Raw genomic sequence first — 22,173 nt, 5'->3', positions numbered from 1 at the left:
GGAAGAGAAAGCTAGATTGGATTTTTGCAAATGTAGTAAATATCCTACTACATCTTTTGGAGACGCATGCAACGGATGAATTTGCTCATTATGGCAGTAATAAACAAATCTTTTCCATTTAGATGCATAGCAGTGTCTAGTGGAAGGTTTTCTAGCTTGTTTTATGACCTCCATACATTCTTGTGTGAGGTCTAAGTGTCCAAATTCTAGGATTTCAGGAGCCAAATTGCTAGATTCAGCGATGCTGGGTTTGGATGCCTGATCTGTTGTTTGTGTTGTGTTAACAGATCTGGTCTGTTGGGTAGTTTGACATGAGGCACTACTGACAGGTCTAGTAGTGTTGTATACCAAGGTTGTCTTGCCCATGTTGGTGCTATTAGTATGAGTTTGAGTTTGTTTTGAATCAATCTGTTTACTAGATATGGAAGGAGAGGGAGAGGGGGAAAAGCATACGCAAATATCCCGGACCAATTCATCCATAGAGCATTGCCTTGGGAGTACCTGTGTGGGTACCTGGATGCGAAGTTTTGGCATTTTGCGTTTTCTTATGTTGCAAAGAGATCTATTTGAGGTGTTCCCCAAATTTGAAAGTAAGTGTTCAGTATTTGGGGGTGAATTTCCCATTCGTGGATTTGTTGGTGATCCCGAGAGAGATTGTCTGCTAGTTGGTTCTGGATCCCTGGAATAAATTGTGCTATTAGGCGAATATGGTTGTGAATTGCCCAATGCCATATTTTTTGTGTTAGGAGACACAACTGTGTCGAGTGTCCCCCCCCCTGTTTGTTCAAATAATACATTGTCGTCATGTTGTCTGTTTTGACAAGAATGTATTTGTGGGTTATCATGGGTTGGAATGCTTTCAGCGCTAGAAATACTGCTAACAGTTCTAAGTGATTTATGTGAAAATTTCTTTGATGTATGTCCCATTGTCCTTGGATGCTGTGTTGATTGAGGTGTGCTCCCCACCCTGTCATGGAAGCATCCGTTGTTATAACGTATGTTGGCACTGGGTCTTGGAAAGGCCGCCCTTTGTTTAAATTTGTACTGTTCCACCATAGAAGCGAGATGTATGTTTGGCGGTCTACCATCACCAGATCTAGAAGTTGACCCTGTGCCTGTGACCACTGTGATGCTATGCACTGTTGTAAGGGCCGCATGTGCAATCTTGCGTTTGGGACAATAGCTATGCATGAAGACATCATGCCTAGTAGTTTCAGTATTATTTTTACTTGTACTCTTTGTTTTGGATACAAGGTTTGTATTACATTGTGAAATGTTTGTACTCTTTGTGGACTTGGAGTAGCAATCCCTTTTGCGGGGTTGATTGTTGCTCCTAAGTATTGCTGTGTTTGACACGGCTGCAGGTGTGACTTTGCGTAGTTGATTGAGAAACCTAGGTTGTGTAGGGTTTCTATGACATATTTTGTGTGTTGTGAACACCGTTTTAGCGTATTGGTTTTGATTAACCAATCGTCTAGGTATGGGAACACATGTATTTGCTGCCTTCTGATATGTGCAGCAACTACTGCCAGGCATTTTGTAAAGACTCTTGGCGCAGTTGTTATTCCGAATGGCAACACTTTGAACTGGTAATGTATGCCTTTGAATACGAACCTTAGGTATTTCCTATGCGAAGGATGTATCGGTATATGGAAATACGCATCTTTTAGATCTAGTGTTGTCATGTAGTCTTGCTGTTTGAGCAGTGGGATTACGTCTTGTAATGTGACCATGTGAAAGTGGTCTGATTTGATGTAGGTGTTTAGTGTTCTGAGATCTAGTATTGGTCTTAGAGTTTTGTCTTTTTTTGGAATTAGAAAGTACAGTGAGTAAACTCCTGTGTTCTTTTGATGACGTGGTACCAGTTCTATTGCGTCCTTTTGCAGCAATGCCTGAACTTCTAGTCCTAGAAGGTCTATATGCTGTTTTGACATAGTGTGTTTTCGGTGGGACGTTTGGAGGGAGTTGGAGAAATTCTATGCAATAGCCATGTTGGATAATTGCTAAGACCCACGAGTCTGTTGTTATTTCCTCCCAAGATGTGTAGAACTGGCTTAGTCGTCCCCCCACTGGTGTTGTGTGAAGGGGTTGTGTGACGTGTGAGTCACTGTTTATTTTGAGGGGTTTTGGAACCTTGAAATTTTCCCCGGTTTCTTGGGAATTGGTCCCCTCTGTATTGTCCCCGAAAACCTCCCCTTTGATATTGTCCCTGGTAGGTTGGTGGTCTTGTTTGTGAGGTGCTGGTTTCTGTGGGTTGCCCTCGAAACCCTCCCCGAAAGGTTGTTTTACGAAATGTGCCAAATGTGCCTCTGCCCTGCGGGGAGTAGAATGCGCCCATGGCTTTGGCTGTATCGGTGTCCTTTTTTAATTTTTCAATTGCCGTGTCGACCTCCGGCCCAAACAATTGCTGTTCATTAAACGGCATATTGAGCACAGCCTGTTGTATTTCGGGTTTAAACCCAGATGTGCGCAGCCATGCGTGCCTCCTTATGGTGACTGAAGTATTTATTGTTCTTGCAGCTGTATCCGCTGCATCCATGGAAGACCGTATCTGATTGTTCGAGATACTTTGTCCTTCTTCCACCACCTGTTGTGCTCGTTTCTGGAACTCTTTGGGGAGGTGTTCGATGAGATGTTGCATCTCATCCCAATGAGCCCTGTCGTATCTCGCCAGGAGTGCTTGCGAGTTGGCGATGCGCCACTGATTTGCCGCTTGTGCTGCAATCCTTTTTCCCGCTGCATCAAATTTGCGGCTCTCCTTGTCCGGAGGTGGTGCGTCGCCTGATGTATGCGAGTTGGCTCTTTTACGAGCTGCCCCCACAACTACTGAGTCTGGTGTCAGTTGTGATGTAAGAAAGACAGGGTCTGTGGGCGGAGCCTTGTATTTTTTCTCCACCCTTGGAGTTATGGCTCTGCTTTTAACTGGCTCTTGAAATATTTGTTTCGAGTGCCTTAGCATTCCTGGAAGCATGGGAAGGCTTTGATAATGGCTATGGGTGGAGGACAGGGTGTTAAAGAGGAAGTCATCCTCAATAGGCTCAGAATGTAGCGAGACATTATGGAATTCGGCTGCCCTAGCTACCACCTGTGCATATGATGTACTGTCCTCAGGTGGTGACGGTTTAGTCTGGGCTATTGTCCGATACTGGAGCGTCGTAGAGGTCCCATGCATCTTGATCATCCTGGCTCATTGTGGTATGAGCTGGTGAGTGTGTTAATGGTGGAGTTTGTGCCGGTGATGCATGAGTTGATGGTGGTGGAGAGGGTGGTGGAGTTACCTTCTTTACCACCTTCGCTTGTGGCTGCTTGTCTCCTTGCTGTTAGTCAAGTTTCCTTTTCCTTTTAAGTGGGGGAAGAGTGCCAATCTTCCCTGTATCCTTTTGAATAAAGATCCGCTTTTGCGTGTGATCAGCCTGCGTTGGCTGTAATTCCTCCTCAAATCTGTGTTTTTTTAGTTGAGAGGACAGTCCATGTTCCTCTGAGTAGGAACCAGTTTTCGGTTCGGTTGCCGGGCGTTTCGGCACCGAAACCGCGTCCTTTGATTTTTTCGGCTCCGACAAGATCTTTTGTTTTTTCGGCGTCATGCCCTCTCGGTGCCGACCAACTTCGGAGCCGCTGTGTCGGTGCCGAACTTTGTCTGCGTCACTCTCTCGGTCCCGAGTGCTGCGTGCCTGTATCTCGACCGGAGTCGGATGACTTCGACAGCAGCTCTTCAAGATTCGGTGTCGATTGGTTCTAACTGCCCCGATACCGAACGAAACAATACCGACCGAGATTCTGACTAACTTTCCGACCCGAAACACGGAGCGAAAAGGAACACGTCCGAACCTGACGGCGGAAAGAAAACAATCTAAGATGGAGTCGACGCCCATGCGCAATGGAACCGAGGTGGGAGGAGTCCCTCGGTCTCGTGACTCGAAAAGACTTCTTTGAAGAAAAACAACTTGTAACACTCCGAGCCCAACACCAGATGGCGGACTATGCACAGCATGTGTATCTGCAGCTACACATGCCACCGAACATATATATACACATACATATACACACACACACACACACACATATATATAAATAAATCATAATAAAAAATAAAAAAATACCACCTCCGTCATCCCTCATTGTTGTCGAAAGCTCCAGGGTGTGACTGCTGATGGGCCGGGGCCTGGCTTATGGGCTTGGCAGCCCTCATTCACCCCTCATTAAAGCCTGCTATGCTACTTGAATGAGGCAAGGCAGCTTAGCAGGTGACTCTGTAGATGATAAGTTGTGTCTCTGGTATAATAAAAGGGCAGGATGAAATGTGAGCCTGCACACCTCTGTGATTAATGTGCACGTTCATCCGACCCTCTCTCAAAAACTGGGACATGTCTTTGTTTAGACTTCTGGTCACCCTATGTTAATCCCAAAAATTCAACCAAGACGAAGGAGCTATATTGGAAGCCACTTTAAGACGTCACTGATCAAAGTCAACTGAACAAAACTAGACAGTTGTCATTTCAATTCCATTGATAGGGGTCTGTCAATCTGACATAACAAAGGACGATGTAAATTAAGCCAAACTGTGATAAAAAAAAAACAAGATTTTAAGAACGTGCTAACTAATATAGAAAATGGAATGGAAATGACAACGGACTAGGGTGGTGCAATAAATTCTGAATGATCAATGAAATGTTCAAGTGACTTACCTTATACCGCCATCATTTTGATTGGATTTTAAAGTACGAGCCTATACTTCTTGGTATTTATTTTAAAAAGTAGAGATCTAGAGGGCTAATCTCACTTGACAAAACTGCACACCGATTTAAGATTACTGTTAGTTTCCAAAGTAACATTGGATGTGAAGTCCATAAATTCTATACAATTTATGACATTGAGCGGAAATGTCACTGAAATCCCTGTCTAGGTGAGTGAATGGCTGAGCCTGCTAAAAGACTCTTATTTCCTTTTTATAGGTTACCTACGAGCTTCCACCCCACCTCTCCTTTTTCAGAAGAAAGAAAAAAAAAAAAAACATATCCATTAACAAAACTTCAAAAAAGAAAGAAGGAATAGATTGCCTTAAACAAAGATCCAAGCTAAAAAGACAAGAGGTGAGAATATAAATCACCAGCTTTCAGAACTCCCATATGGCATTTCCAGCAGCATTTGAAGATTAATCTAATATAATAAAGCAACTTTGAACCTCAAGGGCTTCAGCAGGAAACAGCTCTGGTGAGCCTTTGCCTCCAGCAGTCATAATCATCACTAAATCACAGTGACCACTACTTCTAAGTCCCATTCATTCATTCTAGCCCTACCAGCTGGCCCAGAAGGCCCAGCATGTCGACAGGGCGCTGTCCCTTCCTCTATAAAGCCTTAATTCTCTGTACACCTGAATCGGGACTAAAGACTGCCATGAGAGGGGGCTCTCTACCACTGAGACGTTCCTGAGGACCAACGGAGAAGGAAGGACACCTAGGACTGTGACTGTAACTGTAACTGTAACTGTAACTAGTCGGTACCAATCTTCCTGCTCCACCCGGGGGACACATCCAAGACTTGGAGGGCCCCCAATGGCTGCCGTTTTGATCTTTGATGGTGCTGGTTTGAGAGAGCCTCCCTTACTGGAACTTTGTTCACTCCCTTGGCCGGCAGGGCCCAGGATGTGTGGCTGGTGCTGGGTGGGAACTGTGGCCATAGCATACGGCCCAAATATTATTTGACTCACCCCGGACTAGTTAAGTCTATCTTTGCGCCCCAACCCTATTTATGAGGATGACTTCCAGTGAACATTGCCCCCCCATTATCAGGAGGTGGCCCCTCCACAGTTGAGGGGGTGGGGTTTTCTTTCTTCTTCTTGCTCTGGGCCTCGAGCACTGGTCACAGATGCAAACTAAGGCTGCTCGTGCTGTGCGGCTGCTGCTTTTGTGCGTGCTCCTCGCTGATCAAAGCAGTTCTCCACCACCATTTAGTAAAACAATTTCCTGGCACTTCAGACTCTTGTGCTACATGTAAATCTCCTGCGGCAGACCTTAAGCACATGCTTTGGGACTGCACCAAATTGAGACCGTAATGGGACGAGGTATCACAGAAACTGAGGCGAAGGGCTTACCAAGGGTGGACTTAAATGAGATTGGCGCCCTAGTACTTTACAAACAGCTAAAGAAAGTCAATACAGGCTCTTGCTTTCTAGACCTTGCATTAATCCTTGCAAAAAGGCCCACCACAATGCACTAGAAAACCTTGTACCCCTTTCCAGTGGAGCCTGGCGTCAATCACTGGGATTATAAAAAAGGGCAAAAGCTGTGGCTCTACACAGGGAAGAAGCCAGGGTCCAATGTCGACATCAGATAGCCAACAAATGGGAAGAGCTGCTGTCTAAACTAACTGACTCGTATAGTGAGAGAGACTTATCACCCTGAGCTTCTCATCCTTCCTACAAAGCTGCTTTCCCACCTTTAGCTCCCAACATTTCTCCTGATTTTGAAACAATATTACAGCAGACAACCTCTAGACTATGTGCCCATGTTCCCCTGCGTGTTGACACCCCCTCTTTCCTTTCAGGCTCCGTCTCCCCAACAGTCAAACTCTCCTGCCAAGCTCTCCCTCAGACCCACCAAATGATGACCATCTAGGTCAATCTGTTCATTACTCCTGACCAACAGCTCCTACACAGTCCCTGGTTTATGCACTCATATAATCTGGGTTTTACTGGCCCTCTGTTTACAATTTCACTCTGATCTCAGTTCAAATTCTGGACTACCACATTATGCTGTACATAGGTTTTAGATTGTGCCAATTTTCAGTTATATCTTGTTAGATCTCTGAGCTAGTGTGCCCTCCACGATTAACAGGCACTGCTCAATTTGTTCGTCCTTGTATGAATTGATGTACAGCTTTGTTGTAACCGGACTACATCCTGAATATTGTTAAAACTAATAAAAATGTTTTAGAAAAAGCCAGAAGCTCTTCTAGAATTAGCCTACAATACAGAAATTCACTGTCGCAGACACAATCTCAGTTAATCGTTAAACTAATCGTTTAGTTTAGTGATAATCTACCACACTCAAAATGTGTAAATCCAGTTGTCTTACAAACCAATTAGTGTTGGCACTGTGAACAAAACACAAACCTCCTGGTCTACCTAATGTCAAACTGCATCACCTTTCTCCCCTTCTAATAAAATTTCAGAGAGAACTCGAAAATTCTTATAGGCACCTACTGGCAATAAACGTCACCTAGTAATTTCTTGGCATCCTCTTCTATTTAAAGGAACTTAAACTAAAAAACATAACTGGTTACTGCTTGATCTTCTAATAGAAAAAAAATCAATGGTCTGCCACCAAGTAAAACAGAAGCAGCCATACTCCTTATGTTGGGTCTGTTTCCAAAGGCACTGGGACAACGTGTCTTGGCTCAAGTGCAGCCTTATATCGAATGGGGAGGGGGGACAAAACTCTGAGATAGTCAGGGTAACTAGAGAAAGCAGAACCACCCTGAGAAAAGGATAATGTAACAGTTCTGTAGTCCAACTACGTAGATTGCATCTCTGCTATCCATATCAGCTTGTCTCTTCTCTCCCTTTTCTACAACTCCTTCCAACTATCCGCCACAAAATTATCAACACATGTAGCTTTCAGAAACCAACTTCTTAACAATCTGTATAGGGAAACAAGCCGTTTGGGAAACTTCCTTCTCCCTTCCATCTGCTTTCATAAACTAAATATTACATGTATACTGTGCGCAATATGGGTCAATTTTGTTTGCTATTTCTCTATGATAGTTATGTTATTTGAATGTTATGTGGAAAGACATGGCATGCAACACTTAGTGATATTAACTGGGACCTTCTTTGGGTATTTCCGATTTGTGTTTTCTAAATGAAAAAACAAGTAGAAATACTCTTTAAAAATTGAAAAAGCAATGATGGCAGCTCATAAAATGTAAGGAGCATTTTGTTGCAGTTCACAATAGTCAGAAACTCCCAGTAACTCTATAGGCAAGCAAGAGGCTTCACTTCATCATACCTCTTTCATTCGGAAGAAGGCCATCCCTGTAAGCAAGGAGTCAGAGCCTGCCTGGTGCTGACGGCCAATGCGCTGCAGGTCCAGCTGGTCTGCCACCTCTTGGAGTCCTCCCTGGGAAAACATGAAAGAATTAAAACTGGTTTATGCCATCCAGAGAGAGAGATCAAGAACTACTGCTTGCAAACAGACACACACACACACACAGTTTTTATGCACAGCCTGCCAAGGAACCGAAATACCTGTCAATACTGTACAGACAGGGAGTTTGATTGGTAGCATGCAGCCACGTCACATTTATTAGGAACACATAATCTGCTGACTTTCAATAATCATCTTTTATGACGCCCGTGACTCGGCCTCAAAGGAATTTCGAACCATTCTGCTACATTAACAAGTGTTTGGACCAGGAAATCACTACTCTTTCACTGTCTTTCATCTCCTGAGGCCCTACATTCTTGGATTTGACCCATCGCATATGTAAAATTACCAACATGATTGATGTGTGTGTTCTAAATTGTCTTTGTGACATTGTTATTCAAAAGCGTGTTAGCCAGTTAAGCAGAGAGGTGGCACAAGAACGTCAGCCTGCAACATTTCTTGTTTCAGGAAAAGCGAGAATGAAAACAATACCCACCCTCACAAAATATGTCAACTTCAATTTTGATGGAGGAAAATTATAAATAGACCTTCTGGTTGCAAAGGTAACCTGGAGACCTCCTGTATCAATGCCCATGCTCCAAATATTTTTGTGATGCCAACAGTTGAAAAGATCTCCTTTAACGCCTTTTTAATGCCTGGAAATTCAGCAGGCAGGGAGGACATTTCCTGTGCCACAAATATATAAGAACTGCAAGTACAGGTGTTTTCCAAACTGCTTGTTAAATTACACATTGAATTCCATCCAAAGCCAGTGGCATTTAAATGTACGTCAAAAGAGAGCAAGCAACAGGTACAACCAACGAAATAAAGAAAAGGTAGTGGGATAGTAAAGAGCAACCAAGTCAAAGCTTTGTTCCTAACCAGAGAAGGTGTATTTTGGTTGAAACAGCTCGAAAAAGGGTAAATGTGACTTACTAAAGCGCCAACTGAGGGCCCTGCCACTTCATCTTTGTATACGTTAAATGATCACATTAACCGGAAAAGAAGCACATTAGAAAAGTGTAAAGTTAGCGTACCCAACAATCTCTGTGAAAAGACAAAGGACCTGGATTGGAAAAGGTCCTGTTAAGTGGCCAACATCTTTACATGTGAGTTACTGATCTGGTTAGGATTGGTATTACTCCCGATAGCACGTAGCAGTGCATGAATAATAAAACAGAAATTGTTATGCACCAATTCCTCAAAGTTTTCCTCCCATTCCACCACATTTGCCCCAAGCAGATTTCAGTGTGTATTACCTGGCGATGTGTGTTCAGGGATAAAATGATGACTGCAGTTTTACATGCCATTGTAATATGAGACAAAGAAGTGAATGCCACAGGGAAAGGCTAGGTTTTCACCCAAAACCTCGATTAGTTTTGTCTCGATTCAGATCAATAAAAGTAAAGTCCTCACGAAAGTCCTTTGCTTAGCGGGAGTCTAAATAGCAGTGCAAATCCATTGAGGACCGTGCCAACTGGGCCCTCCAATTCCCTCTACAGCTCTCACTTCTGGGGACAGAATTATACATCTGCCAAAGCTCAAAAGTCGGATAAAGAGTGCTTCTGATAGATATTCAAGAGGCAAAACTAAGCTACACACAAACTGGATATCCAATTCTTACAGACGTCTTCCCTTCTGGATGACAGCAATACATATAAGCAAATAACCAAAGACAAGACAAGACAATTTTGGACAATGAGGGCATGATAAAACTAAAAGAAGTTGGTGCCCCAAATGCCTCTAGAGTTCCCTGTCAGGTTCCCCAACCCATGCAATTCCCAGAGGACAAAATCGCTCAGACCTTCAGATTTTTGCAGCTCTTCATCAGATACTTCACATCGTAGATGGATGGGAAGAAAAGATTCAGGATGTGGAAGAACTCGTGCTCTTCTTCGGGCAACCGAGAGTCTGTCAGCAGTTTCACCATGTAGCCAAAATCATAGCCACTAGCATACAGAGAAACAATGTATATAGAAGAACTGTTAAAGACCACAGGTAGAGGAAGTGCACATAGTTCAAAGTAAAAACAGATGCAAACCACAGCAGCACCGACACTTCTCTCTCCCACTTTAATAGTGGTTTTATAGAGTGTGGACCACAACTCCGTTTCTTCTCACCAGACACGACTCGACAGGAGTGGAACTGTGCTATTTCAAACTATACTCTGTACAGACACCCAGCTCTCCTCACTGCATAATCATGACAGGATACTCACCACAAACGTGGCAAAGTACCCTGTCTGAACTTTCAGTCTGCTTACTTGTAGGAAAGTAACCTCTTTTTAGCATGGTTACCCCCACTTTTAGCCCGTCAGTGTGTTTTGACTGCATTCATTGGGTTCCTGCTAACCAGGACCCCAGTGACTGAGCTGTTCCTTTAAAACTGGGTGCTTGGACCACAAACACCCCACATTTGACATACAGGTGCCCCCTTATAAGTCCCTAGAATATGGTACCCAGGGCAATGGGGCACCAGGGGTTCCCCATGGGCTGCAGCATGTATTATGCCACTCATGGAACCCATGTAAAATGGGTCTGCAGGCCTGCCAATGCAGTCTTCATGAAAAGGTGCGTGCACCCTTTCTCTTCAGGTCACTGTAAGTCACCCCTATGATAGGCCCTCCTAGCCCAGAGCACAAGGGACAGTTGTGTGTGAGGGCACCCATAGATGAGCAGTGGTGCCCCCCCACAAACTCCAGCTCCATTTTCCTGGACTTTGAGAGTGCGGGGACGCCATTTTACGTGTGTACTGGACATAGGTCACAACCTATGTCCAGCTACATAATAGTAACCCCGAACCTGGGCATGTTTGGTATCAAACATGTCAGAATCATACACGAATACTGTTGCCAGTTTTGGTTGTGTGATTCAATGCACTCTGGGTGCTTCTTAGAGGACCCCCAGCATTGCTCCTACCAGCTTTCTGGGGTTTTCCAAGGAGCCCACGCTGCTGCCTCCCCTCAGACGAGTTTCTGCCCTCCTGCTGCTTGAACAGCTCAAGCCCAGGAAGGCAGAACAAAGGATTTCCTTTGTGAGAGGGAGGAAACAGCCTCTCCCTCGGGAAATGGGTGTTACCTGGCTTGGGAGAGATAGCCTCCCCATGCCACTGGTATGCTTTGAAGGGCACATTTGGTGCCCTCCTTGCATAAACCAGCCTGCACCAGTTCAGCAACCTCCAGGCCCTGCTCTGGCGCGAAACTGGACAATGGAAAGGGGAGTAACCACTCCCCTGTCCATCACCACCCAGGGGTGGTGCCCAGAGCTCCCCCAGGTGGCCACTCGATTCTGCCATCTTGAATCCAAGGTGGGCAGAGGCCGATGGGAGCATCTGAGTGGCCAGGCAGGTGATGTCAGAGCCCCCTCCTGATAGATGGTCACCATGCTAGGTGACTAGTCCCATTTCCAGGGCTATTTAGGCTCTTCCCCTTGGGTGGGTCCTCAGATTCGATGGGCAAGACTCCAGCAGGAATAATCTGCAACGTTTACTTCGACTTCTGGCCACTGGAACCACAACTGGGCGACACAGGAACTTACAATCTGCAGCTACAGCAAAGTATCTGCTCTGAAACATTGTTTCTTCGGCTCCTTCCAGCATCATGCAACATTTCCCCAGCTGTACATCCTCTGAGGGCGGCAAGTCTTCAGTCTGCGCTGAGAAGCAGGAAGGAATCTCCCGTGAAGTGAAGGAGTCACTCCCCTGCATCTGCAGGAACTAACTGCAATGACGACCGGCTGTGTGGATCTCCCCTTTTTCCGGAACTGCGTGGATCCTGCATCACAGATGGTGGCTGGAGTGGTCCCCTCAGTCCTCTCTGACAGTTGTCCAACTAAGACGGTATGACCTTGCCTCTCAACGCAAGATAGTACCCCTGTGCACCAAGTCTCTTGCAGCTACCAAGGCTTGCTGGTATCTCCTCCAAGGGATCTTCAGGTTCTGTGTAGCCCCAGCACAATTCTCTGCGACGCACAGCCCTCTGCATGCTTCTCCTGATACATGGGACTTCTTCCAAGGTGTGCTGTGTGAGCCTCACCGCGACTCCTGCGCTTGCTGCCTGTGGGTCATCTGTAGGGGTTGCCTTCTTTTCTTCCAACTCTCCTGGTTGCTGAGTCCCCCCCCGGGGACTCCCTTCAATGGGCTGAGTCCCCCTGGACATTTCTGGTCCCTGGCAGCTCCACTTTGCTTCATTTGCGACATTTACCTTTGCCAAGGCCTGTTGGTGGTGTTCCCACACCAGACTTCATCCAGCATGGGACATCAACTGCATCACTCAGGAACTCTTCAGCTTCTCCAGGTCTGCATTGCTGACCGTCTTCGTCACACCATCGACCTGATTCTGCATCCACAGACGGTGGGTAGTGGCTCCTGCTACCACCGGACACTCCAACGTGAACTGGACTTGGTCCCCTTCTTTTTCAGGTCTTCCTCTTCCAGGATCCACCTTTGTTTTTTTGCAGTCCTGTCTGGGTCTTGCAATATCCTTCTCTGAAGCCCTTTTAGTGGGTTTGGGGAGAACCAGTAACCTCTTTTCTCCTGGTCGCTGGGGTGGCACTCTGATACTTACCTTGTGGGTTCCTAGCTCCTCCAGCTCCCCTCTATTGATTCCACTTCCTTGGGTGGGGACACGACTTTCCCATTCTACTTTCTTAGTATATAGTTTGGTTCCCCCCCTAGGCCTTCAGTATTGTCTATTGCTATCACTGCTTTCTATTGCTTTCTATGCTAATTCCTGACTGTTACTGTACATATATTAGTGTGTATTACTTACCTCCAGTTGAGGTATTGCCTATACAGTATTTTTATATTTGTGCCACTAAAATAAAAGTACCTTTATTTTGGTAACACTGTGTGGCTTGTTCATGTAAGTGTTGTGTGGCTATAGATCTAGATACGTTCTGTCTGCTCATCCACAGCTACCTCTAGAGAGCATGGCTTCCTAGTCACTGACTACACCTAACTAATAGGAGATACCTGGAATAAGTTGATAATAACATAAGTACTTATCAGACACCAGGCCAGCTTCCTACACCACACTATTTGGATCCTACACTGAACACCAGATGGATGAATTGAGACCATTGGAGAAAGTACAGCAGACCAGCCTCCCTATCTAGAGAAGACGGACAGGTGTACATGTTTTTCTTTTTGGGACCATCAGTAAAACCTCAGCAGTCAGAAGAGAAAAAAACAACAACAAAAATACATTGGAAAAGCCAACATGTATCGCCTTTGGAATTCATTGGCTTTGCTGATGGTTTATAGTGATGCTGTACACCATGGGTACATTTTTTGGGGGGGTGTACGGGCTACTTACCCCTGAGGTCACTACACCCCCTATATGACCACATACTGTGGGAAGTGACGGATAACCCTTTCTCAGAGTTCCTAAGTCTGCCAACACCAAGATGGCATATTTGTAAATGTTGTGTTTCACCTTAGGCAGCACACCTTAAGAGTGGGACTGACCTGAGGGATGGACACACCTCTCTGAATACTGTATTTCCCGCCTGTCCAGGTGTCAAATGGGCCCTGAGGTGGCGTTGGCATCTCTCCTTCGAGGGAAGGCAGATCTGCATACCAAGGCTTTGAAGCCACCTGCCTTGGAAGGCAGATTTGCAGGTCATCCTGTGTGTGGGGTGTGTAAACCAACAGGTCAACACCAAACACACACCCTCAGCGGCGCAGGGGTGGCCGGGTGCAAACACAGCATCTGGCTCCCAATGCTTTCCAATAGGGGGACCCCTGGGGTCACAAAGATGCTGCAGGCTAGGTCCAGGTGATCGGTTCCGGAAAACCGCAGGCTAGAGAAGGAGTTGGGCCACCTGCTGGAAATCACTGGACTGGTGTTCAGATTCCCCAAGGCCAGGGGGCTGTGGGTGCAGGAGTACCTTTGGGCGTCTGGTATCTTTGTCCGGTTCTCTCTCAGTCACGGGGGTCCCCGGATTTAGGCTGCAGGCGTCGCCGGGTTGGACAGGAGGAGTCAACCCAGGGTGGACACTAGGTCAGATTTGCCTAGTTGGTTGGGCCACCTGGACACAGGCTATGGGCGGCAGGTGCAGAGTGGGCACGACTTGTGGATCCGGGGCAGTTCTGGAGTCCTTTGCTGGAGTTTTTTTCTGGACAAGGCCGCTATCCATGAGAGATCTTGGGTGCAGGCAGTCTTCTTGAGGCTTTTAAGAGGTTGCTGGTCCTGAAGGATGTCTCACCTTTTTGTAGCAGGGCTTCAGAAGCTGGAGACAGGCCTGTAGGGCTAGGACTCAGTCTTTTCTGCTGGGGGACACCTTAGCAGTCCTTCTTTCTTCTTGTTGGCACTAAGAATCTGACGAGCTAGGTTCAGGGGAGCAGATAAATCCTGGATTTAGTAGTGTTACAGGGGTCAGAGGGCAGTAGCCAATGGCTACTCTCCCTGTGGGCGACTACACCCTTTCCAGTGTCCAGACACAGACCTAACCCTATTGTCCCTGTCTTCCAAACCAAGATGGAGGATTTTGCAAGGAGGGGGTCACTGTAGCTCTGGACACCTTAGGGGTGGTCCTAGCTGAAGTGGTCACTCCTTGTTTTTCCTAACTTTCCCACCAGAGTTGCCGCCACAAGTGGGGCTGTGTGTGTGGGGGGGCAATTCCACTAGCTGGAGTGCACTGGGGCACTGTAACCAGAGGTCTGAGTCTCTGTTACAGGTGTTACAGTTCCTGCAGGGGGGACATGTGAAGCACCTCCACCCAGTACAGGCTTGGTTTCTGGCTACAGAGCGCACAAAGGCACTCACCCCAGAAACCGGTCTGAAAGTCGCAGGCTGGAACAGACCGGTAAGTACTGCACTAGAAGTTTGGCTAAAATACAGGGGGTATCTCCAAGATGCCCTCTGGGTGCATTTTTCAATAATATCACACTTGCATCAGTGTGAGTTTGTTGTCCTGAAATAACCATGCCACCAAGGGCACTTTCCTACAGGTGACTTACATATATTGCATGCAGTGTTTAGGGGACATGTGACAGACGCTATGTGCTAAGTTGTGTTTTCAGTTTTAGCTGCACCAAGACACGAAGCCTGCAATGGCAGTCTGCATGTGCTGAGGGGTTCCAAGGGTGGCACAATACATGATGCAGCCCTTAGGGACCCTCTTTGGTACTGACTGATGTGATGTACAATTGCACCCATTTCTATTTTCTACTATATGCTTGCACCAGCTCACCGAGCCCCTGGCCCCCACGCAGGTCCTTCATTATTACTACCACCATGCCTGATGTCTTAAATTGTTGTCCTATATCAATGCAATATATACTCCTTTCTCCTCTGCTTATCTCTGCTCTTCCCTTTTTCCTGTCCAGAATACTTGTTGCACCACGTTTTTATTTTATGAAGAGAATTTAAAATATTGTATACATTTATGATGGGTTATTTCTTGTTCTTTGTAAGTGATGCTTAATATTGTTTTATTGTTGTATGCAGAATTCGCAGATACCCTGACTGTGATCTATAAGGCTGTAAAAATTAATAAAATATATAAGGCTGAAAAGAGCCTTTGTAATGTATCCTGTACCCAGAAAAGACTTGTGAAGATATATGTGACAATGAGGTCATTATTTGAAGGTTTGTTGTTATGGTACATTACAGCATGGGCCTCATGCCAGTTCACATTATTTTGGATATTACCCATTTTTTGTATTACAAAAGTCGGATTCCATAAACATTTAACCATAGTACGTGTATTTCCTGGTATTGTTCATTATGGAATGAGGAACTAACTATATGTGTGAAGACAATGTTTGAAATCCGTAACAATATGATATAAAGAGAAAGGTACTGTACAAAAAAATTGTACATGGCTGCATTTCACCCTCAACTTTTACTAATATACAAAATAGAGATAGATACCTATGAAAGGACAGCCACTTGACATTGTCACACAGAACGACCCCAGAGGTCATAAGGAGTTCAGCAAACCGCAAAGTGTCAATTCCCTCTTCTTCATGCTTCTGGAACTGCAGCCCAGAGTTAGCCAGGAGGTCAATGGAATCCTGAGAGTACATATCTTCACTGAGGAGTAAATGAGAGAGTGTGTGAGCAATAAGACTGGCCAGATAACATGCAGAATGGTGTCTACTGTGTGTAGATCATGAAGAGCAAAAAAGGGTGATAGCAACTACTACTACTGTGCAAGGATGTAAAGCTTTTGGGGCAATGAACAATAAGGTATGGAGAAGATGCGACTGTGAAATAGGGATGAGAGCATGAGGAAGCGTTTCACAACTTGGGACCTCCTGGTTAGGCTAGGTTTAAAAGGATTATTAACAAGAAGCCTAGGTCTGTGCTAGTCGGAAGGGACAGATGCTCAGAATCAAACGTTATTGGGCAACACCTACTTATTTCCCGTTGGTCCCATGCGGTTTGGCAGGGAAAAGTATATTACGAACTTCCAGGAGGCTGTGTAGCAGTGCCCAGTTCAAATTTACGGACATAGGCGTGTGCCTATGTCTACAATTGGAATGAATGTCAAACTTTTTTAAACTCACCAAGACGTGAAGGGTTTATTGTTTCTGAGAATCAATCAAGGTGATCTGCACTTTTAAATCGTGATATTTGTTAGCCTATGTCCAACTTAGAAGAAGGACAGACACTTTACCAACTCAAGCCCCAAATAGATACGTTATCTTTAGTGTGTACTTAATACAAAGCTAATTCAAACGTACACAATGCTTGGAATGCAATACTTATTTAGTAACCAGGATTTATTGTGAAGGACAAAAACATGGATATCAGAAAACCTCTGTAGAGAAGCAGGGTATATAAAGAATCTCACACTAGGAAAGCAATTATCTATAGACCCTGCAGAGCCAATACCAGCACTTTAGTGAAGTGGGAAAAGTGCCATTCCACTCTTGTCACCAGCTGTTGTCGCAGTACCTATCAGCCTCAAAAGCTCAACCACTCTACTCTAAAGCATTCTCTGATAATGCTGAAAGCTTTAAAAGAAAAAGGTCACGACTTTGGGGGTTTTGTTGCAAAGGTGAAAGTGTAAGCAATGAAGATGATACACTGTGTAACAACTAGCTTGCCTGGTCACGGTTTTGTCACGTACAGGAGAGTTCACAACCATCAATGGCAACCAATAAAAAGAATTATTCTCATTGGCAATTACTACATAAAAAATGAGTTCTCACTTCGAAGTAACAGCCAGCAGATACAGTTGCCATCCTCTGCTCGTGACTTACGTGAGGTTAAACCTGAAATTGAACTGCCAGGTGTTGGTCCCGGGCGGATACTCCCCCTTCTCATTCATGAATGTCAGACCGAGCTGGATGATTTTAAGCAGGTCCACGTTACAGCGCAGCAGCTGGTACTGATAGTCAATGGTGCTGCGGAATTCACCGATTGGCCTCACCACCACCCCAGGAAACTCTGTATCCTAAAGGACAGCAATGGGAAGAAGCACTTAGCACTGCAGAAAAGGTTAAAATAACATTTAAGAATACAGCTCCTCCATCACCCTCTTTCCAACCACAGTTAAAAAGCACCACAACTAACTAAAATACTACTTAACCCTGGAGTCTCCTAAAAACAATCATGTGCACACATTTATCGTACAATGCAGCGTTGCTGCACCAAGCCTTATAGAGGAAAGCCTTGTCCTTCTACTCCAATATTAGACACACAATTACATATAGTGCACAAATCACTGCTGCAGTCATTCAACAATGGCAAATTATGCCTAGAATCCTGACGATTCCTAACCTTGCATAGCACGAAATACACCACGGTGAACACACCAAAGATGTAACCAGAGTTCTTACTAATGAGTCATTTTAAGGAACTGTATGGAAGAAGCAGTTTCTAAATTTGAGAGATACGATGTGGAGGTAGTTGACAAACACGGTGCTCTGATCACATAGCATATTGATTTCTCAGGAATCTAGCTTTTACAACTCTCTGCATGCTTACTGCAACCACACCAGCTGTTATCATCAGGCTTTCAAACTGCCTCTGAATGCCTACATTTGTCAATTAATCAGATTAAATCTATAATAATATTTGTTGATTTGCCCACGTGTACATCACTAGGCAGCCGGTGAACAGCGCTAGCTAATCATTTACGACACCCGAGGGGTCTCATGTTAAATCACACATGCAGTGTGCACTGTTAGCAGGTTTTTGTTATTGTCAATATACTCCACCTAAATGAGTTGTTCCAGACCCATAGGTCTTTTAATTTGAAGATGGGTTTCCATGTTGCAGACACTCCCCAATACTCTCTTTGTCAGCTAGAAGTTTCCAGAGGCGTGTTTCTAGAAGCTATAAATCTTTTTGTATTATTTGGTCTGCTGGGCACAGCAATTTTCAGTTCCACACTTTTGCCAAGGTATTCTCTTCAGACTATGCCTTGTTTTCTGCAGAGCCGTTTTTTTCAGTTTGCAACTCACACCTGATTTAAAATGAGTAACGACCTGTAGACAACCTTTCCTGCTACTTTGTGCAGTACAACTGATTCCTCGTAATGCCCCCTTGTAACAGCTTGTTCTTATGCAGATAGTGTTTTTCCCAGGAAGAGCACAGAACATGCCCTACATTAGTTTTCTTCCATGTGAAGAACGCTCCAAAATTGAAAAACTCAAGTCTCTTTTCTGGGTGCCCTTGCATGCAGAATATTAGTTATAGCCATGCATTTTTTTCTAGTCCGTGTTACATTGCCACTTGTAACAACTCTATCCAGAGGTACTTGAACAACCAGATCATTTGGTTCTTCCCCAGTAAAAGGACAGTCCTAGTTTTTTGTATGTTATATATTGCACAAGACCTTACTAAGTATATTTCAGATACACATTAACTACTTTATTTTACATCAACGACTATGCCAACATACATTCCAGGTCTTCCACATCCTGCCGTCTTAGAACGGGTCATGCAGTGGTCTCTTTTGCTCAGTCATTCAACCTTTGCTTGTCACTCACTAAATTTTCTAACTGCTCCGTAATCCTCACCCAACATGCTCAGATTTCCTTTCTACAAAGAATGTTCGTAACCCTAGCTTTTTTCCACCTACTGCACGACCAAATCCCACTGCTGAGGAGCCACAGGCCATGTCTTCCCTTGGGTGAGGCCTGCTCACCATGGCGATGTAGCTGAATGTGCGCACCATCTCTCGGATCTTCCTCATTTCATCTTCCAAGTTGATAGCCCACACCTCGCAGATAACTTGGGTGTTATCCACGATTGCAGCTGGCATGCTGGGGGCGTTCGAGGAAGGTGCAATGCTGGGAAGGTGACGGGACACCAGGACTGACCACCAAAAAAGAAAATAAAGGGCTCGAAAGAGGGCCAAAAAGGCTCAGTGTATGGCGGCCCAAGGACCGCTGATGGAACCTGAAAGAAATAGAAACGAAACATCAAATACAGACTGTCGCAAATTAACTGCATAAGACAAAATGTAGCTTTGCAAACACAAACAACGTGAATGAGTAAGAGCGGTAAAGAAATGTCATAACTTTCATGGTTTCCAAAGTCTTGTCTAAAAAAAAAAAAAAAAAAAAAAAAAAAAGTGAAGAAAGGAGTTCTACAAGCTCCACAAAAACAGACTAAGCAGCATAAATCTGAATGGAATATTCCTTAAAGTGAAATAACAAGTAAACCAATATCGTTCACATTGTGCCTGCACTTATTATTATTATTTTTACAACATGCTAAATCTAATTCTGTTAAGTTACCGGGATAGATGTAAGTTTTAGATGCTTACACCTCGACACAGCCTTCTGATACTAATCAGCTTAGAAACAGTTCAGTTACAGCTAATACAGTGCATAGAAGAATAATGTAAAATGGGATACAGCTAAAGTCACAACAACTGTGAGCGCATTTTCAGAAGGCATTGTGTCCGGTAAAATGGTTACAGTCAAATATAGTCTGATAAAATTAAGACATCCAGTACATCTCAGAACATAATTCTTTGAGATTGTTTTCAAAGTGATGTACGGTACACAACTTTGGGTAAAATGAGTTACTGCTCAGTCTCATATGAAGTTCTGCTCAGCCCTATATATATGCAAATTAATACGGTCCGGTTTTAGATGACGTACAGTACAGCCCTAGGCTCAATGAGTTGCGGTTCAGTGAAGAGAAGTCATAACCGGTACAGTCGTGGGCACAGCATATAATAATCCAGATAAAAATGAAGGTATCCTGGACAGTTCGATTTAATAGTCGAATATCAAAACAAAAGTGCCTTGTCACTTGCCCAATGCTGAATGGGTTACTTGTAGTTCAGTCTCGGGTGACTGTATCCAGACAAAACAGACAGATGCGGAATCTGACATCAACAACCCCTTTAACACATTGCTCCATTTAGACCGTAGCGCATCGGGACAATTCATTTTTTTTTTTTACTATTTATACGACTTTTTTTCCCCCCCAACTCACGCCAACGTGTTATATGTGGCATTTTCTAGTGGTAACTGTAAAAAGATGCATGGAAATGTATAATCTTTAGCTCAGCCAAGGGTTGTCGTTTTCATGAGTCCCGAGGAGCGTGGTAATTAAACAACTCGAATTATATCTATGCACGTAACTTTGTGTTAACTGAAGAATTTATGGGGCGATGCAATTTGGTAAGAAGGTATTTAACAGACAACTACAGATATCAATTCCTATAGGATCGAAGCCCCCATTTGCAGAACCTGTACAGTGAAAAGAAGCAGCTAACCACCAACTGCAGGATGGCCCACATGCTGAATGTTTAAGCAAGACCATTGTAACCGAGATCAAGCATCCCGGTGATATCTAAGACTCTACACGCTATTTTAAATGATTGCACAGCCCCTGCCGCACTAAGGGACACTCCCCTCCTCCCCCACACACACCAAAAAAAGTAAAAATGACTCATTCATTAAAAAAAAAAAATCAGTGCCACTTCCACTCATCCTAAGCTCTAAGTGCCCCCGTGCTTTCCACTAAAGTTCCAATCTCCCCTTTTCACTCCACCGAAGGTCCAATCGCCCCCTTGCAACCCATCGAAGGCCCAAGTGCCACCCTGCACTCCACAGAAGGTCCAAGTGTCCCTCTCCACGGCTCTGTATGTCCTAGTGGCCCCCGAACGTCTCTGAAGATCGAGGTTTCCCCCTGCATGCTTTTGAAGGTCCAGGTGCGCAAGCACACCCCCTCCCCCACTCCTCTGAAGATCCAACTCTCTTCACTACTCTGAATATCCATGTACCCTCTAGAGATCAACTGTCTCCCGCAATCCACTGAAGTTTTAGTTGGTTTGTGCAGTCATCGAAAGGCCCAACTGGTTCCACTCATCGGAGGAACTTCGTCCGCTCGCGCCTTAGTACAAGAGTCCATGCTACTCCTCCAAAAGCCTAAATGAAACCTCCACTCCTCTAAATGTTCAAATTCTACCTCAACAGTGTATGATACACGCCTACCCTTTTAGCTGCTACCCTATACCGTATATTTATGAATGATATATACTTTAATTGTCCTGTAAGGTTCTTTTACTATTGCAAAGCGCTCTAAAACCTCTGAAAAATCACTACGCTACATAGGGCTGCAAACATAATTTAGCACCCCAACTACTCTAAAGGTCCCAGTACCGAGGCCTGAGCATTCTCCCGTTCTAAAGGTTTCTAAAGGTCCCAGTTGTCTCCTGCGTTACTTTAAATATCCATGTAATTCCCACCCCTCCTCTTCAGTCATAGTATCATCGGCACACCTCCCCAAAAGCCCCTTACTTACACGAACCGTTGGTAAATACACCCTAATGCCCGTTGTCCGTTGTTGATCTTTTAACGGATGTCATTTGTCTGTGAATTCAGTATTTCCGGGTCGCGTAACAACCAATCGCACATTCTCGATCTTGTATAGGAGGTGGGGTAACTATTGAGTGCAAGTTGACCCACGATTGGCGCATTGTCAGTACCTCATCCAATCCTAGCGCGCAACCAAGAATTCCTAAATGCTGATTGGCTGCAGAGATCTATAACCCTCTATCTTCGCCGACCTCTGCGATAGTGAGTAGGTGGCGCCTAGTTTGGAAATTGA

At 44.8% G+C, this 22,173-nt stretch overlaps 1 protein-coding gene across 3 annotated transcripts in view; it reads right to left on the bottom strand.

The window, feature by feature from the left end:
- The window catches only part of CNOT8 (CCR4-NOT transcription complex subunit 8), a 33,199-nt gene extending 11,233 nt beyond the window's left edge, over positions 1 to 21,966 (bottom strand). Inside the window, exons 1-6 of one of the 3 annotated variants that reach the window (XM_069199620.1) lie at positions 21,868 to 21,966; positions 19,184 to 19,503; positions 17,358 to 17,551; positions 16,021 to 16,182; positions 9,949 to 10,093; positions 8,007 to 8,117 (exon numbers count right to left, since the gene is read on the bottom strand). In XM_069199620.1, the coding sequence (XP_069055721.1) occupies positions 8,007 to 8,117; positions 9,949 to 10,093; positions 16,021 to 16,182; positions 17,358 to 17,551; positions 19,184 to 19,366 (795 nt within the window). In that variant the 5' untranslated portion in view covers positions 19,367 to 19,503; positions 21,868 to 21,966. Of the gene's footprint in view, positions 1 to 8,006; positions 8,118 to 9,948; positions 10,094 to 16,020; positions 16,183 to 17,357; positions 17,552 to 19,183; positions 19,504 to 21,725; positions 21,751 to 21,867 lie in introns of those variants that run through there. The other 2 variants (XM_069199622.1, XM_069199621.1) reach the window with 2 other exon arrangements.
- Positions 21,967 to 22,173: the final 207 nt, after the last annotated feature.

Source organism: Pleurodeles waltl, chromosome 7, assembly GCF_031143425.1.
Source record: "Pleurodeles waltl isolate 20211129_DDA chromosome 7, aPleWal1.hap1.20221129, whole genome shotgun sequence".
Classification (NCBI taxonomy): Eukaryota; Metazoa; Chordata; class Amphibia; order Caudata; family Salamandridae; genus Pleurodeles; species Pleurodeles waltl.
Note: the sequence above shows the minus strand (reverse complement) of the source record. Positions and strands in the feature narration are given on the sequence as shown.